Source organism: Mustela nivalis (genome assembly GCF_964662115.1).
Source record: "Mustela nivalis genome assembly, chromosome: 1".
Classification (NCBI taxonomy): Eukaryota; Metazoa; Chordata; class Mammalia; order Carnivora; family Mustelidae; genus Mustela; species Mustela nivalis.
In genome coordinates this window covers 121,921,375-121,939,588 of record NC_139020.1, presented here as the reverse complement: position 1 = coordinate 121,939,588, position 18,214 = coordinate 121,921,375, and the positions used below count along the sequence as shown (strand labels likewise).

The following is an 18,214-nucleotide window of genomic DNA, read 5'->3' as shown; positions in this document are numbered from 1 at the left end:
TCTGTGGGAGACTCATCTAGATTCATCTAGACTGGATTTTAGGATAGAAGTGCTCTGAATATGAAACTATCTCTTTTCCAACACTCCAATTCTACATATGATTACTTTTCTCCTTAATTTAGGTTTAGATATAAAAATACACAGTATTAGTTCAAATGAATGTAAGATATAATAGGAACTGAGAAAAACCATAAAAAGTAAAATGTAGGACTAATTTCCAAATTTTGCTAAATTTATCCCATAATTTCATACTCCTTTTAAAATTCTTGCTAATGATACTAACAGCTAAACTCGCTTTAAAATTTACACCATTTGGGGCGCCTGAGTGGCTCAGTTGTTAAGCGTCTGCCTTCAGTTCAGGTCATGAACTCAGGATGCTGAGATCAAGCCCCGCATCAGGCTTCTCGCTCCTCAGGAAGCCTGCTTCTCCCTCTCCCACTCCCCCTGCTTGGTGTTCCCTCTCTTGCTATGTCTCTCTCTTGTCAAATGAATAAATAAAATCTTTAAAAAAGTAAAAAATTAAATTTACACCATTTCCCTCTCTCTGCCAATACTTTAAAGAGTTTAATACACAGCAAAATGTTAACAACCTGGGGCGCCTGGGTGGCTCAGTGGGTTGGAGCCTCTGCCTTCGGCTCAGGTCATGTTCCCGGGGTCCTGGGATCGAACCCCGCATCAGGCTCTCTGTTTGGCAGGGAGCCTGCTTCCCGCTCTCTCTCTGCCTGCCTCTCCATCTACTTGTGATCTCTGTCAAATAAATAATAAAATCTTTAAAAAAAAAAATATTAACAACCAGATGATATACAGAAGAAAAACCTAGGTCATGGACAATCTCCTGATTAACAACCCTAATATATAGCAAAACACATTTACTAATGGAATCTAAAAAGAAAACAGAATTATTCAGCAAAAAAGAAAGTAATGACACATGCTACAATACAGATGACCTTAAAAACATTATGCTAAGTCAAAGAAGCCAATCACAAAAGACTTTGTATTATATGGTTCCATTTTTTTTTTTTTTTAAGATTTTATTTATTTATTTGACAGAGAGAAATCACAAGCAGGCAGAGAGGCAGGGAGAGAGAGAGAGAGGAGGAAGCAGGCTCCCCGCTGAGCAGAGAGCCCGATGCGGGACTCGATCCCAGGACCCTGAGATCATGACCTGAGCCGAAGGCAGCGGCTTAACCCACTGAGCCACCCAGGCGCCCCTATATGGTTCCATTTATATAAAACGTCCAAAAGAGGAAAATCTATAGAGACAGATGCCCCTAAACGGTTAATTTTTTGTAGGGATAAAAAATTTTCTAAAATCAATTTTTTTAAAAAACTGGTATAGGAGGGGCTCCTGGGTGGCTCAGTGGGTTAAAGCCTCTGCCTTTGGCTCAGGTCATGATCCCAGGGTCCTGGGATCGAGCCCCGCATCGGGCTCTCTGCCCGGCAGGGAGCTTGCTTCCTCCTCTCTGCCTGCCTCTCTGCCTACTGGTGATCTCTCTCTCTGTCAAATAAATAAATAAAATCTTTTAAAAAAATAAAAATAAAAATAAAAACTGGTATAGGAATATACAAAAACTACTGAATTACACATTTTCAATGGATAAATTGTACAGTATGTTAATCATGTGTGTATATGCATATACATGTATATATGTATACATATACGTATATGTACGTATATGCATATGTACACATACATGTGTGTGTGCGCGTGTGTGTACATATATGTATATGTACGTATATACATATATGCATGTGTGTGCATATATGTAAATAAAATCAACAAAGCTGTTCCCCCCAAAAATTGAGAAAAACCTCTCACCACTTCTATTCATCATAGTACTAGAAGTTCTAGCCACAGCAATCAGACAACAAAAAGGAAATAGAAGGCATCCAAATTGGTAAGGAAGACGTAAAACTGTCACTATTTGCAGATGACATGACAGGACATACAGAAAACCCTAAAGACTCCACCAAAAAAACTAATGGAACTGAAAAATTCAGTGAAGTTGCAATATACAAAATCAAGATATGCAAATATGCTGCATTTCTAGATACTAGCAACAAAACAGCAGAAAGGAGAGATGCCTGGGTGACTCAGTCGGTTAAGCATCTGCCTTTGGCTCAGGGTCATAATCCCACATCACATTTGGCTCCTTTCTCAGTGGAAAGCCTGCTTTTCCCTCTGCCTGCCGCAAACCCTGCTTGTGCGTTCTCTGACAAATAAATAAAATCTTTTAAACAATACAAAAGAGGGTCACCTGGGTGGCTCAGTGGGTTAAGCCTCTGCCTTCAGCTCGGGTTATGATCTCAGGGTCCTGGGATTGAGCCCCGCATCGCATCGGGCTCTCTGCTCAGCAGGGAGCCTGCTTTCCCCATTCTCTCTGCCTGCCTCTCTGTCTACTTGTGATTTCTCTGTCAAGCAAATAAATAAGATCTTTTAAAAAAATTTTAAATAAAAATAAATAAATAAATAATACAGAAGAAAGGAAAATTTACAATCCCATGTACAAGTATACCAAAAAGAACAAAATAACTAGGAATAAATTTAACCAAAGAGATGAAAGACCAGACCTATACTCTCAAAACTATAAAACACTGAAAAAGAAATCTGATGACACAAATAAATGGAACGATACACCTGCTCACAGACTGGAATAATACTGTTAAAATGTCCATACTACCCATACTACTCACAGCAATCTACAGATTCAATATGATCCCTATCAAAATACCAACAGTATTTTTTGCAGAACATGAACAAATAATCCTAACATTTGTACAGAATCACAAAAGAACCCAAATAGCCAAGGCAATCTTGAGAAAGAATAAAGCTGGAAATATTAAAATCCCAGACATCAAACTATACTACAAAGCTATAGTAATCAAAACAACACGGTACAGGCACAAAAATAGACCTACAGATCAATGGAATAGACCAGCAAGCCCACAAATAAACCTACACTTACACGGTCATTTAATGTACAACAACACATAAAAAATATAATAGGAGAAAGACAGTCTCTTCAAAAACTGGACAGCTACATACAAAAAATGAAACCGGCCACTTTCTTACACCATATACAAAAACAAACTCAAAATGGACTAAAGATGTAAATGTGAGACCTGAAACCATAAAACTAAACATAAGCAATAATCTCTTGAATATCAACCTTGGAAGTATTTTTCTGGATCTGTCTCCCCAGGCAAGGGAGACAAAACCAGTATGAACAACTGGGACTACCTCAAACTAAAAAGCTTTTGCACAGCACAGCAAAGGAACCCATCAACTAAACAGAAAGGCAACAATGAGTGGGAAAGATACCTGCAAATGATATATTTGACAAGGGGTTAATTTCCAAAATCTATAAAGAACATCGGGCACCAGGCTGGCTCAGTCAGTGGAGCAACTCCTGATCTTGGGTCATGAGCTCAAGTCCCACATTAGGCACAGACCTTATGTAAAAAAATGAATAAATACAAATTTTAAAAAACAAAATATATAAAGACCTTCTAAACTTAACACCTAAAAACAAACAATCCAATCAGAAAATGGGCAGAGAGGGTGCCTGGGTGGCTCAGTTGGTTAAGCCTCTACCTTCAGCTCAGGTCATGATCCCAAGGGTACTGGGATCTAATCACTTGAGCTGGATACCTGCTCAGCAGGGATTCCGCTTCTCCCTCTGCCCTCCTGGTCTCCGCCACCCCTACCTGCACCCCCAACCCCCCACTCGTGCTCACATGAACACACACTCTCTCCCTGTCAAATAAAATACATATATATTTTTTAATATAAATAAAAAATAAAAACTAGTAATAGCAGTATTCTACACATACTGTGACCACACCTTTTTTGTTTTTTTTAACTTTGCCCATTTATATGGAAAAATCATTCCACATCAGTACATACAAACTTTCCTTGTGAGTGTCTTGCTGGCTCAGCCAGTAGGATGTGTGATTCTTGATCTTAGGGTCCTGAGGGGGAGTTCCATGTTGAGGGTAGAGAAAAAACCTTCCTCATCTGTTTCATGGCTACAGAACATTCAATCACATGAGTGTATTACTTTTTTAAGCCAATGCCCTCCTGAGGAACATTTAAGTTACTTTAAAATTTTTGCCATTATAGGCAAAATGGGTTTGCCTATAATGGGGCGCCTGGGTGGCTCAGTGGGTTAAACCTCTGCCTTCAGCTCAGGTCATGATCTCAGGGTCCTGGGATCAAGCCCCGCATTGGGCTTTCTGCTTAGCAGGGAGCCTGCTTCCTCCCCTCTTTCTCTCTCTCTCTCTCTGCCTACTTGTGATCTCTGTCAAATAAATAATATCTTTAAAAAACAAAAACAAAAACAAAAAAAATGTTGCCATTATAGGAGCACCTGGGTGGCTCAGTCAGTTAAGAATCTGACTCAAAATTTTAATTCGGGGGCGCCTGGGTGGCTCAGTGGGTTAAGCCACTGCCTTGGGCTCAGGTCATGATCTCAAGATACTGGGATTGAGTCCCACATCGGGCTCTCTGCTTGGCAGGGAGCCTGCTTCTCTCTCTCTCTCTCTCTCTCTCTCTCTCTGCCAGCCTCTCTACCTACCTGTGATCTCTGTCAAATAAATAAATAAAATCTTTAAAAAAAAAAAAAGATTTTAATTCGGGTTATGATCCCATGGATCCTGGGATGGAGCCCCACATCAGGCTCCCCACTCAGCGGGAAGCCCGCTTCTTCCTCTCCCACTTCCCTACTTGTGTTCCCTTTCTTGCTATGTCTCTGTCAAGTAAATAAATAAAATCTTAAAAAAAAAATTAAAGAAGAATAATTTTTAAAAAAAAGATTTAAAGAGTTATTTTTTTATTTGAGAGACAGAAAAAGAGCGCACACATAGGAACCCATGGGAAGGGAATCAGAGGGAGAAGGAGAGAGTTTCAAGCCGACTCCACTGTGGGTGCAGAGTCCAATGAGAGGCTTGATCTCAGGACCCGGAGATCACCACTCCAGCCAAAACCACAAGTCGGACACTTAACTGAGCTGCCCAGGCACCCCTGCAGAGTTAAGTTTTAGCTAACAAATTTTAATTTTTGTTCTGATAACCTAAGAACAGCAATTTTCAATGATTTCTAAAGCCTAGCGAATGATTTTAATAGTACCTACAATAAATCAGTAGTTCAAGAATACACAATGTCAGGCAGCTCTTTCTGCCCACAGTTCCTGTCCCCATACTTTAACACAAACACATTTTTGGAACACCTGGGTGGCTCAGTCAGTTAAGTGTCTGCCTTCACCTCAAGTCATAATCCTAGGGTTGAGTCCCACATCAGATTCCCTGCTCAGTGGGGAGCCTGCTTTTCCCTCTCCCTCTGCTGCTCCCCCAATTGTGTTCCCTCTCTCTGTCAAATAAATAAAATCTTTTAACAAAAGCACATTTGGGGGCGCCTGGTGGCTCAGTGGGTTAAAGCCTCTGTCTTCAGTTCAGGTCATGATCTCAGGGTCCTCGGATCCAGCCGTGCATCAGGCTCTCTGCTCAGTGGGGAGCCTGCTTCCCCCTCTCTCTCTGCCTGCCTCTCTACCTATTTGTGATCTCTGTCAAGTAAATAAATAAAATCTTAAAAAAAAAAAGCACATTTTGCACCCAACCCCCCCCCACAATGTTAAAGGACCATATTTCAACTAATCAATAGAAATTACTGTGTAACTACATGTATGTAACTTGTCAGAGGTAGTAGTGGGTGGCCTGGCTACAAAAACTGAGCATCTCTTATTTGGAATTGCAGTTTTTTGGTTTAATTCCTACAAAAATTGTCAATAAGCTATATCAGTAAATAAACATTAAGGAAAACTTCAAATTGCATTAAAGTTATAATTCTGAAATACTTATAATCCTTAATACTCACTATTAAATCATGAAAGCTCAAGAATCATTTGAACTAGTAGAGCACAAATATCTCAAAATGGAATTTGACCTCTTGCTGACAGTCCCCTCCAATTTCTTCCAGTGGCTCAGCAGGTAAGGAATTCATGGAATTCAGGTCTTCAGGGTCTAGTAAGCACTGTGGTTAAACCACCCAGTCAACACCAAATTATGTAGGGCAATGCCTGTTCATTATCTAGCTCCTTTGACCCCTCCTATCCTTTCCTACTTCACAACGGCCAATACTTCTAAATGGTAGAAGGAGATAGATATGAAATCAGCATATATTATAAATTAGTTATTAGAAATGCAAGGAAAAACTATGCTCAGGAATGTGGTTAAACTGCAGTTTAAATAAAGCTTCTGGATTACGCATGGATTTCTTTTAATCCACATAATCCTCCTCCTGAAGGCATGGATAATCAGGATTTCCCTTTAAGTTTGCCTGGTGGTCTCCCAAGTGACTAGAGCACCCAGGAAGGACAACCTACAGAGTCAGAGACGAGCCCATCAGTTCTTCCTGAGCTTACACTAGAGGACTATGAGCTGTACATCTGGCTTGAGCAATACCACAATACAGGGGACCATCCAGAATAACACTCTTTATTTCACCAGTAAATACACCCAGTTAAAGGGTCAACCAGTAATAATCTCAAGTGAGCCACTTTAAATACGCAGGAAATAAGGAGGTTGTTGGTAGAGAGGTGGGGGAGAAATATATCCTGGAGCCAGGACTCAGAATAAGGATTTATGAATTTTGTATGCAAATGATGGAGTTTTTAGATTATTAACTGCTTTAGGCTGGAACTAATAGGATGACTGAAAGCTATATTAGCAATATACTTCGGGTATACAGATAGCATATCCTCCTCTCAATCCCTACAGAAATTGAATAGCTGAAACAATTTTAAGTGCTGGGAAAAAAATAGATAGGTTAGCAGAAAGTGACAATGCTAGAGAGAAACGAGGGAGAAAAACTGAAACTTTATAACATAAGCCTTGACAAAATTAATCTCTAGCTAACCCTGCAACAGCAGTAAAGAGGAAGTCTAGATTTACCAAAGAGAGATAAGTGGGTATGTGATGCCACCCATTATTATTTTATCAGACTTAGTCCCCAAATTCTTTGTTAGATGGTCCCTATTGTAACTTGACATTATCGAATTAGTCTCCCTTCATAGGTTCCAGAAGTTACACAATAATTTTTTTAAATTCAAAGCCTTTATAAACATCCTGTATCTACAAAGATAATTACTTTATTGCATATTGAAGACTAGAGTGATCTCACTTATATTTCCAGAAGAACACCAACAATTAGGGTGATCATGGGGCTGCCTGGGTGGCTCAGTGGGTTAGTTAAAGCCTCTGTCTTCAGCTCAGGTCATGATCTCATGTCAAGATCTCAGGGTACTCGGATCGAGCCCCGATTCGGGCGCTCTGCTCAGCGGGCAATCTGCTTCCCCCCCTCTCTCTGCCTGCCTCTCTGCCTACTTGTGATCCCTGTCTGTCAAATAAATAAATAAAATCTTTAAAAAAAAAAAAGAAAAAAAAATTAGGGTGATCAATCATCCACTGATTCCAGTGCTAACATATTCTAGCCATGAAAATTTTTTTCCTTAAAAAACAAATAACCAGGGTGCCTGGGTGGCTCAGATGGTTAAGTGTCTGCCTTCGGCTCAGATCATGATCCTGGGGTCCTGGGACTGAGCCCCGCATCGGGCTCCCTGCTCAGCGGGAAGCCTGCTTCTCCCTCTCCCTCTCCTGATGCTTGTGTTCCCTCTCTCACTGTGTGTCTCTCTCGTCATATAAATAAATAAAATCTTTTTTAATAAATAAATAAATAACAAATAACCCCCGGGATGCCTGAGCAGCTCTGTCAGTTAAGTGTCTGCCTTTGGCTCAGGTCATGATTCCAGCATCCTGGGATCCTCTGACAGCAGGGAGCCTCCTTTTCCCTCTGCCTGCAGCTCTCCCTGCTTGTGTTCTCTCTGACAAATGAATACATAAAATCTTTTTTAAAAATAAATAAATAAATAACAAATAGCCCCAAGTGTTAAGAATAGGGAAGAAGGGGACTACAAAGGGGTAACACAAGGTTATTATCTGGGGTGTCAGAATTGTTTTATATACTGTTAGTGGTGGCTGCAATTACAAAAATCTATGTGTGTGTTAACTCAGGACTATACATGAAAGAAATTGAGTTCTGACAAACCAAGAAACAACCTTTTTTTTTTTTCATATTTTACTTATTTGATAGAGGGAGAGAGCGAGCGAGCACACAAGCAGGACTTCTCGCCAAGCAGGAAGCCCAATGTGGGGCCTGATCCCAAGACCCTGGGATCATGATCTGAGCCAAAGGCAGATGCTTAACTGGCTGAGCCACCCAGATGCCCCCAAGAAACCAACTTTTAACTATACAGACCAAACTGATGGTTACCAGAGAGGAGGGGGTGGGGGATGGGGGAAATAGGTAAAGGCGATTAAAGAGTAAACTAATTAATTAAAAAACCAATTAAAAAAAAGTAAACTTATCATGATGAGCACTGAGTAATGTATAAAACTGTTGAATACTTTATACTGTATACCCAAAACTAATATAACACTGTATATTAACTGTACTGGACCTTTTTAAAAACTAATTTAAAATTTTTGAGTTTTACTGTGTATAAAAGTTTTTAAATTCAACATCACCCCTTTTAGAAATGTCTTTTTAGGGGCGCCTGGGTGGCTCAGTGGGTTAAAACCTCTTCCTTTGGCTCAGGTCATGATCATGGGGTCCTGGTATTGAGCCCCGAATCGGGCACTCTGCTCAACAGCGAGCCTGCTTCCCCCTCTCTCTCTGCCTGCCTCTCTGCCTACTTGTGATCTCTCTCTGTGTCAAATAAATAAATCTTTAAAAAAAAAAAAGAAGAAGAAGAAGAAGAAAGAAAAAGAAATGTCTTTTTATCAAAATCTCTTTAGTCATCTAAAAAAAAAAGTCTGTTGAAAAAGAAAGGTCTAAATTAGATACACAATCTGCATTATCAGAGCAACTGGAGCAAACACACTATATACACCCAACTACACATCTAATCCCTTTCATTTTCCCTCTCTCAAACAGAAGCTTGTGACTCAGAACTATTTAACCTGGAGATAATAACATAAAAGCAACCATGGAATACACAGTGGAACAACAACTTAAAAAGGAAATAAACCAGTGTGGAGCCAGTCTAAAGGGAAAGCTAGACCCAATGGCTAGAAAATCCAGGAAGACAAACCTTGACTAGGAATAAGGAGAAAAGCCTCTCACAAAGCATTCCAGCAGACATTAAGACTACTGAAGGCTCATAGGCACTCCTTAGAAAAACAACCCATACCAATCATGGAACAGAGAAAGAGCAGTGGGAAGAATATCCAAGTGACAAAGTTTGGGAAGGGAAGTGAGAAGAGGCGCAGTAAGGGATGTTGTCCCATACAAGCCTAAAAATCAATGACATTCTCTATCTTCCTTTTCTTCTGCTCTTCTACTAAATGTTCAGTCAGTATCATTATTCCAGTCTAGGATTTTCTTCTCCAATATATTTTTCCTAGTATTTCTACTTTGACAATGGAATTACACACTTTTAATTTTTCCATACCCTTCTTTTCATACTTCCAAGTTTTTAGGGCTACAAAACAGGTCTAAAGTGGGGGTAAAAGTCCTAAGTTTACCTCCCTCCTTCTACAACATGATGAAGTTCTCAAATGAGCAGTTAAAACAAATCAAATGAGGGGCACCTGGCTGGCTCAGTTGGTGGAGCATGCAACTCTTGATCTCAATATTATTGACTTGAACTCAGTATTGTTAACAAATAAATAAGAAAATAAGCAAGATAATTAGCAGATAATGCAGGTATAAAGAGTGTGGATTTACTTCTTAGTGTAGATCCCCCACATAAGTGTAAAAATTACTTAAAATTAAAATCTTAAAAAAAAAAAAAGAGGGGTGTCTGGATGGCTCAGTCAGTTAAGCATCCAACTTTTTTTTTTTTAAAGATTTTATTTATTTATTTGACAGAGAGATATCACAAGTAGACAGAGAGGCAAGCAGAGAGAGAAAAAGGAAAGCAGGTACCCTGCTGAGCAGAGAGCCCAATGCGGAACTCAATCCCAGGACTCTGGGATCACGACCCGAGCCGAAGGCAGAGGCTTTAACCCACTGAGCCACCCAGGCGCCCAAGCATCCAACTCTTGATTTTAGCTTAGGTCATGGTCTCAGGGTCATGGGATCGAGCCCTGTGTGGGGCTCCACACAGAGCAGGGAGTCTGCTTGAGATTCTCCCTCTCTCTCTCCTTTTGTCCCTCTCCCAGCTCATGTTCTCTCCCTCTCAAATAAATAAATCTTTAAAAAAAAAAAAAAAAAAGTAAGAAAAGAAAAGAAACCAAATGATAGGGACTTATCCCCCAGATACGGTAATTACAAATCAAATGGTTCAGAGGCTGGATATACAGGAGCAGGATGTCAGATTTTTTTTAAATAGTGTAATTGAAATAAAAATATCTGTTCTCTAAAAAAATTCCAATTGCTACCCTAAAGGATTTGGTATGTAATACTGGATGAAACTACCACACTCTAGAGCCAATCCCCATCCCCCACCCCCCAAAGAACAAAATTTAATGTCTCAAAAGAACCAAAAAAGCCTGTTAAACCCATTAGGTTCTTTATTTACAAAAACACTAATGAACAAGGACACAATGAGTAAAATTCACATTTGCTATCAATGGCTTAATGTCTAAATGCTTAGCCTTTTCAGGAGGTACAACACCTTAACCAAGACTGAGGGAGTAATACCTAAACAGAATAACTCTATGCCCTCTGATTACTCCTTCATTTGCACAAATCTGGGACCAATAAAGGTAGTTTGTTCAGTATATACTGCACCTGCAATCAAAAGATTGTGATTTATTTCATTCACACATTCGTTCATTCAACATAAGTTAAATGTTTCAGACATTGTTCTGATAACGAAGTATATACCACGGTGGGAGACGGGCAGTTGGGTGACTCAGTCAACCCGTTAAGGGACTGAACTTTTGATCTCAGCTCAGGTCTTGATATCAGGCACCTGTGTTCTAGCACTGCTGGGCATGGAACCTATATTAAAAAATAAATAAATAAATAATTTTTAAAAAATAACCATAGGGAACACAAACAAGAATCTCCCCCTCACGGTTTAGAGTATGCTGGAGGAAAAAAGACCATAAGCAAATAAATAAGAAAATAAGCAAAATAATTAGCAGATAATGCAGGTATAAAGAGTGTGGATTTACTTCGTAGTGTAATGAAAAGCCATTGAGGCAGGAAAATGAGTAAAGATCACTCTGGCAGCTGTTTGAAATAGTAAAGCAAGACCAGAGGCAAGGAGACCAGTTAGGAAGCCACTGTCCAAGAATAATGGGGGTGGTAGCAATACAAACAAAGTGAAGTAAATACACTTGACATGTATTTTGGGGGCTCCTGGGTAGTTCAGTCAGTTCAGGGTCTTACACTTGATTTCAACTCAGGTCAGGATCCCCACCTTGGGCTCCTGCTGAGCCTGTAGCCTGTTTAGGATTCTCTCTCTCCCTCTCTCTCTCTGCCCTCCCCAGTCTGCACACTTCAGTGCTCTCTAGCAATCTCTCAAAAAAAAAGAAAGAAAGAAAGAAAAAAGGTATTTGCAGCTAAAATTAACAGGGTTTGCTGAAGGACTGATTGTGTGGGGGATGGGGGAACAGTGAAGGGGACAAATTAAGGATGACCACCATATTTTTCACTTAAGGATGGTGAAGTTTGGGGGCAGAAGGGTGCTCTTACGAAATGGAGACTTCTGAGGAAGGAATGGGTTGAGGAACAGAAATCAAGAGCTCCACTCTGAACATGTTCAGTTTAAGATGCCTATAGACAAATGGAGTGAAGATACCACACAGGCAGTAAAAGGAAATCTGAAGTTCAAGACTGAAGATGAAAATGTGAGAGTCGGGACGCTTGGGTGGCTCAGTTGGTTGGACGACTGCCTTCGGCTCACTCAGGTCATGATCCCAGAGTCCCGCATCGGGCTCCCAACTCCACGGGGAGCCTGCTTCTCTCTCTGAACTTCTCCTCGCTCATTTTCTCTCTCACTGTCTCTCTCTCTCAAATAAATAAATAAATAAAAATCTTAAAAAAAAAAAAAAAAAAAAAAAAAGAAAATGTGAGAGTCAACAGCACATTGACAGTGGACATAAGAGCACCCAGAAAGAGTGCAAGTAGAAAAAAGTAGAAGAGAGACGTCTGGGTGGCTCAGTGGGTTAAAGCCTCTGCCTTCAGCTTTCGTCCTAATCCCAGGGTCCTGGGATTGAGCCTCTCCCATCGGGCTCTCAGCTCGGCAGGGAGCCTGCTTCCTCCTCTCTCTCTCTCTTTCTCTCTCTCTGCCTACTTGTGATCTGTCTGTCAAATAAATAAATAAAATCTTTTAAAATATAAAAAATAAAATAGAGACAGTGAGAGTGAGAGAGATCACAGAGGAAGAGGGAGAAGCAGACCGTCACTGAATAGAGAGCTTGATGCAAGGGTTGATCCCAAGTCCCTGAGACCACAACCAAAGGCAGATTAGCTTAACAGGCTGAGTCACCAAGGCGACCCTAGAGCATACAACTCTTGATCTCAGGGTCATGAGTTCAAGCCCCATGTTGAGCACAGAGATTACTTAAAAAACGCTTTTAGGGGCGCCTAGGTGGCTCAGTGGGTTAAGCCTCTGCCTTCAGCTCAGGTCATGATCTCAGGGTCCTGGGATCGAGCCCCACCAGAGAGCCCGCTTCCCCACCCGCCCCACTCTCTGCCTACTTGTGATCTCTCTGTCAAATGAATAAATAAAACTGTAAAAATATATATTTAAAAAAATGTTTTTAATAAGTAGAGGTAATGGTGGGGGGGGCGACTGGGTGGCTTGGTGGGTTAAAGCCTCTGCCTTCAGCTTGGATCATGATCTCAGGGTCCTGGGATTGAGCCCCACAACTGACTCTCCGCTTGCTCGGGGGCAAGCCTGCTTCCTCCTCCCTCCCCCTTTGCCTGCCTCTCCGCCTACTTGTGATCTCTGTCTGTCAAATAAATAAATAAAATCTTTAAAAAAAAAAAAAAAGTAGAGGTAAAGGCTTGGAAGCACTAAGGCATTAGGAGGTTTTTCAGTCAAATACTCTACCCCTGAGCTATATACCCCCAGGCATTAGGATGTTTTTAATTCAGCAAGAGAAAGAAAAAATCAACAAAAGAAAGAGTGAGGGAAGGAAAACCATAAAAGCGTAGTAATCTGAAAGGTTCTTCTATATAACGTGATTCTCTAGTCCACCACCACCCCCAAACCTTGTGACACACACCCACTCACACTCTATAAATAAAAAGACTGAGGCCCAAAAAGACTGAGTGACATCCTCAAAGCCCCAGCTAATAGGAACCCAAGTCCAGGCCTAGAATGAAGCAAGAAGTGACTTCTGATCCCTGGTCTTTTCACAGAGGCTAGCAATGCTTCTACTTTCAGGTCACCAGTCTGAATGAAGTTAGACAACAGGGAAGACCAAAATTTGGGAAGAACATAACTTACAAGGCTTAATTTTATTTTTTTCTACGTATTTTGTTCACATTCAAAAACAAGCTGAATCAAAGCCTTTATGGATGGGTCTCTAAAGAAAACTAGGAAACATGAAAGAGAGGTACAAAATGGCTATAAATTAATGGGTGCCTGGGTGGCTCAGTGGGTTAAAGCCTCTGCCTTCAGCTCGGCTCATGATCTCAGGGTCCTATGATCCAGCCCCACAATGGGCTCTCTGCTCAGCAGGGAGCCTGCTTCCCCCCTCTCTCTATGCCTGCTGCTTTGCCTACTTGTGATAATAAATAAATATTTTAAAAGCCAATTCAATTTTCTATAGTTCTAAAACACACCCTGAAGGTGGAAGACTCTCATCAGAGAATGAATCAGGGTGTGTAAAACAAGAGGTTTTTTTTCAGTCATTTTTGCTTTAGTAAATACAATTTCAGTTTGGTTTTTTGTTTTTTTTTTTTAAGTTATTATTTGAGAGAGAGATGAGGAAGAACAGAGGGAAAGGGATCAGCAAACTGTGTGTGAGCACAAAGGGGGGCTTGATACCAGGACCCTGAAATCATGACCGGAGGAGGAACTCAAGAGTGGGATGCTCAATCAACTGAGCCACTCAAGCACCTCTGCAATTTTGGTTATTAAAGTTTAAGATTTTTACTTGTTTTCACACTTACCTTCTGAAACTAAGATCTTTATCCTGACCACTCTCTCTTAAACTACATTATGATGACTTAAACAGTTCTGCTTTTACCATAAAAATCTTACAGCATTGCATAAAAATTCCCAAATGATTAATGAACTGCTGAGAATTCTGACTCCTTAAAGATGATTTTATTAGGAATCATATTTCCAAACATTTATTCAGGGCTTCAAAATAAGTACTCCTCTAACTTAATTATGATGACTTCACCACACACTAACACTGCCCACAATGATGTTTACAAAAGCACTTGTCACTCCCTTTGGATGTAGCAAGGCAGAAAAACGAGTCTGTTTCCAGACTCCTCATGTGTTTATACTATGTAACAAGCGACAGTTAAGTGTCACTTAAGATTATTTAAACAGCAAAGCACTTCCAGTTTGTGTGTCCCACCATCTTCCATCCTAAGCGAATCTAAAATCCATTCGGTCTTATTTACTACAATTTCCACTCAGCGCCTGAGACAGGTATCCCAAGCCAACTCAGCGAGAGAGACTGCATGATTCTAGGGTGGGCAATATTTTGGCCCCTGGAAGAGAACAGGATCCAATATGAAGAAACTCCAGTGGAGGTTATTGCAACAACAGAACAGTTCGGAAATAAATGTGCCCCAAACGTACTCCCGCAGCCAGGAATCAGCAACAGCTAACCAGAAAAGATGCTGCACCAGGACTGCTCCTAAGAGCCTACCACGTACCGAGCGCGGGCTGATCGGTCCTGCGCATCATCCTGTCCTAGCTTCAAAACAACCCTGTGAAGTACGTATTCCTATTCCCATTAACGAATCAGGAGACTTGGGCCCAAGGCCCCAAGGCTGGTCGGTGGAAGCGCTGGGATTTGAAAACACGCCCGTACCCCAACAGCCCAGGATCTCCGCCCCTAAAATGCGCTTCAATGTAAAAAGGCACCTGAGGGTCTGAGAGCCCCGGGGGTGTCCGCATAGGCTGAGGAGAGACGAGAGCGAGGGCGCCGCCTCTCCACAGAGGGCCCCTCAGGAACGCCACCAGAAGCACCAGCGGCCCGGGGCGCTCGGTCGGGACTCGGCCGCCCAGAGGCCGGGAAGCGCCTCTCACCTCAGAGAGCCCCGGGAGGGCCGCAGTCGTGCGAGGCGCCCCCGCAGGCCGGCGGACGGGTGTCCACCGCGCCGGCAGGAAGCGCGCAGCGGGGACACAATTCGGTGGCGCCAGAGGCTGAGGCAGGCAAGAGCGCGCCGCCCGCCCGCGCGGGGGCACCTCACCCGCCGCCGCGACCGCGTCGCCACTCAGCAGCGCCGCATCCGGGTCCCGCGCCGCCGCTCTCACCTGCCCGGTGCTCCGCCGCCGCCTACTCCTGGTTCCGGGGACACGGTCAGCAGCCCAAGACACCGCGACCATGCAGCTGCGGTGCCCTCATCTCCGCCTCTCTCGGTCGCCTCCCGCCTGCCCCGCGCGGCGCTACACCGGCCAGCCACCCACAGCCATGGCCCGCTCCACCACAGCCACCGCCGCCGCACCGACCGACGGAGCACGCGCGCGCCGCCGCCGCCGCGTGCGGGCGCGCGCGCACCTCCCAGGCCGGCCTCCCAGCAGCCCTCGCCCCGCCCCCTGCGCCACTCGGACCAATCCCCGGTCCTTCAGCGGCCGCCGCCAGACCCGCGGGACTGGCCCCGCAGGGGAGGACGCCGCACCGTCGCCTCGTCGTCTCCAGCTGCCTTTAGGGCCAGGCAGGTCCGGCTCCTCTTGGGCTCAGCGAGTACCGTGGGATCGGCAATCTCCAACAGGCAGCCTTCAGAGGACAACTGCCATCTGCCCCGGCTTTCGTAGCCCCCTCCCGAGACACCCCTCTGTTCCTAGGTTTTCTTGTTGGCCTTCTGTTCTGGAACTATAGACAGACTCATTGGACACAGCCCTTCGCTTTTCCCACTTCTCTGTCTGAGTTCTGGAGATGGAGTGCTGCCTCATAGCTGGTAAATGTTACCAAAAATGTTAATGGTAATAAAAGCAAAAGTCCAGCCTTCCAAGCCCAAGATTAGTTTTCTGTGTGTTCACTTTTGCGGTAGTAATAACTAACATTTGTATGCGGTGCCTTAACAGTTTATTCAACCCTTTCTGCATAACTTATCTCTTGTTATCTTTTGACCTCGACTGGGAAATTTTACGGCCCTCTTCCTTAGTGGCATGCTTGAATTGCTCTTGCTGAAATCTTAACTTACTGTAAAGCTGTTATATTGTAGAGTTATTGTAACTTACTGCTACTATGATAGCTCAGGCAAATAGCTAAGTAATCGAAAAAAAAAAACCTGGAGGAAATTTTTTTAAAGAATAGTAATATAACTTTTCCCTGAGGGGGAAATTTTAAGCAAGGATCATTAAGCCCAGAACCATTAATGAAAAAATAAGGGCGCCTGGGTGGCTCAGTGGGTTAAAGCCTCTGCCTTCAGCTCAGGTCATGATCTCAGGGTCCTGAGATGGAGTCCCGCATCTGGGCTCTCTGCTCGGCAGGGAGCCTGCTTCCTCCTCTCTCTCTCTCTGCCTGCCTCTCTGCCTACTTGTGATCTCTGTCAAATAAATAAATAAAATCTTAAAAAAAAAAAAAAAGAATGCCAAGGATTGCTGGCAGCTACTAGAAACTAGAAGAGAAGCATAGAACAGAGCCACCTTCAGAACATCTAGAAGCTAACAGCCCTGACAACCCCTTGACTTCAGCTTTCTAGACTTAGCAACTCTGAGAGAATAGATTCCTATTATTTTAAGCCACCCAGTTTGTGGTAATGTGTTAAAGTAGCTACAGGAAACTAAGACAGATATTTATATTGTTTGTGGTACATAACAAACACAAAGAAACTGGAAACCACCTGATTGTCCATAGGTAATGGAATCCATGAATCTGTTGTACTACCTCTGTACTATGGAATATTATGCAATGATAATGATGAGTTAGATGTATTTATATTAACCCAGAGGTATGTTCAGATATATTGCTACAGTAGAAAATTCAAATTGCAGAGTGATAAAAAGTACTATGACCCTTGTAGTATATTGCTAACCATTTATATATATGTTTACATGAGCAAAAAGAAAGTGGTGGAAGGATTTATAGTAGGCTGATTATTTTGGATACCTGAGAGGGCTGAAAGAGGAAGATTTGGATGGGAAGAATTATCCTCCATTTTTTTTTTTAAAGATTTTATTTATTCTTTTGTCAGAGAGAGAGATTGTGCAAGCAAGGGGAACAGCAGGCAGAGGAAGAACCAGGCTCCCTGCTGAGCAGGAGCCCACTGGGGTCTCCATCCAAGGACCTGGGGATGATGACCTGAGCTGAAGGCAAACAACTCAACAACTGAGCCACCCAGATGCCCCCCTCCCAATCTTTTTTAAACATACGTAGATCTTTGAATTAACTTACTTCTTATAACCAGTATATGTATTAACTTATTCTTTTAATCAAATAAATACAGTTTTGTCTTATATTTTTTAATATTTTATTTATTTATTTGACAGAGAGAGAGGGATCACAAGTAGATAGAGAAGCAGGCAGAGAGAGAGGAGGAAGCAGGCTCCCTGCTGAGCAGAGACCGATGTGGGACTCGATCCCAGGATCCTAAGATCATGACCTGAGCCAAAGGCAGTGGTTTAACCCACTGAGCCACCCAGGCGCCCCTGGTCTTATTTTTTTAAAGATTTATTTAGTGGGGCACCTGGGTTGCTCAGTTTGGTTAAGCATCTGACTTCAGCTCAGGTCATGATCTCAGAGTCCTGGGATTGAGTGCCAGTTGGGCTACCCAACTCAGTGCTCAGCAGGGAGTCTGCTTGTCCCTCTCCCTCAGCCTCTGCCCCTCCCCTCACTCGAGCTCTCTTTGTCTCTCTATCAAATAAATAAATAAAATATTTTTTAAAAGATTTATTTATCTATTACATACATAGAGAGAGAAAGAGAGAGAATGCAATTGTGGGGAGCAGAGAGAGAGAGAATCTCTAGCAAATTCCCCACTGAGCGCAAAGCCTGATGTGGGGTTCGATCTCACAACATAGATACTGTGACCTAAACCGAAATCAATAGTTGGATGCTTAACTGGCTG

The 18,214-nt window shown here is 42.5% G+C and overlaps 2 protein-coding genes across 5 annotated transcripts in view; one reads left to right on the top strand and one right to left on the bottom strand.

Moving 5' to 3' along the window:
- Positions 1 to 15,745, bottom strand: part of PIK3CB (phosphatidylinositol-4,5-bisphosphate 3-kinase catalytic subunit beta) — a 203,417-nt gene extending 187,672 nt beyond the window's left edge. The window contains exon 1 of one of the 4 annotated variants that reach the window (XM_082690404.1): positions 15,459 to 15,745. The gene's annotated coding sequence lies outside the window, so the exon portion shown is untranslated. Of the gene's footprint in view, positions 1 to 15,065 lie in introns of all 4 variants that reach the window. The other 3 variants (XM_082690405.1, XM_082690406.1, XM_082690403.1) reach the window with 3 other exon arrangements.
- On the top strand, positions 14,709 to 17,603 carry LOC309860655 (uncharacterized protein; the record flags this gene model as incomplete). The annotated part of the gene is made up of 3 exons (XM_082722927.1): positions 14,709 to 15,004; positions 15,101 to 16,127; positions 17,342 to 17,603. 2 exons carry the CDS (start codon positions 14,709 to 14,711, stop codon positions 15,957 to 15,959), a joined length of 1,155 nt encoding a protein of 384 aa, XP_082579053.1. The 3' UTR covers positions 15,960 to 16,127; positions 17,342 to 17,603.
- Positions 17,604 to 18,214: the final 611 nt, after the last annotated feature.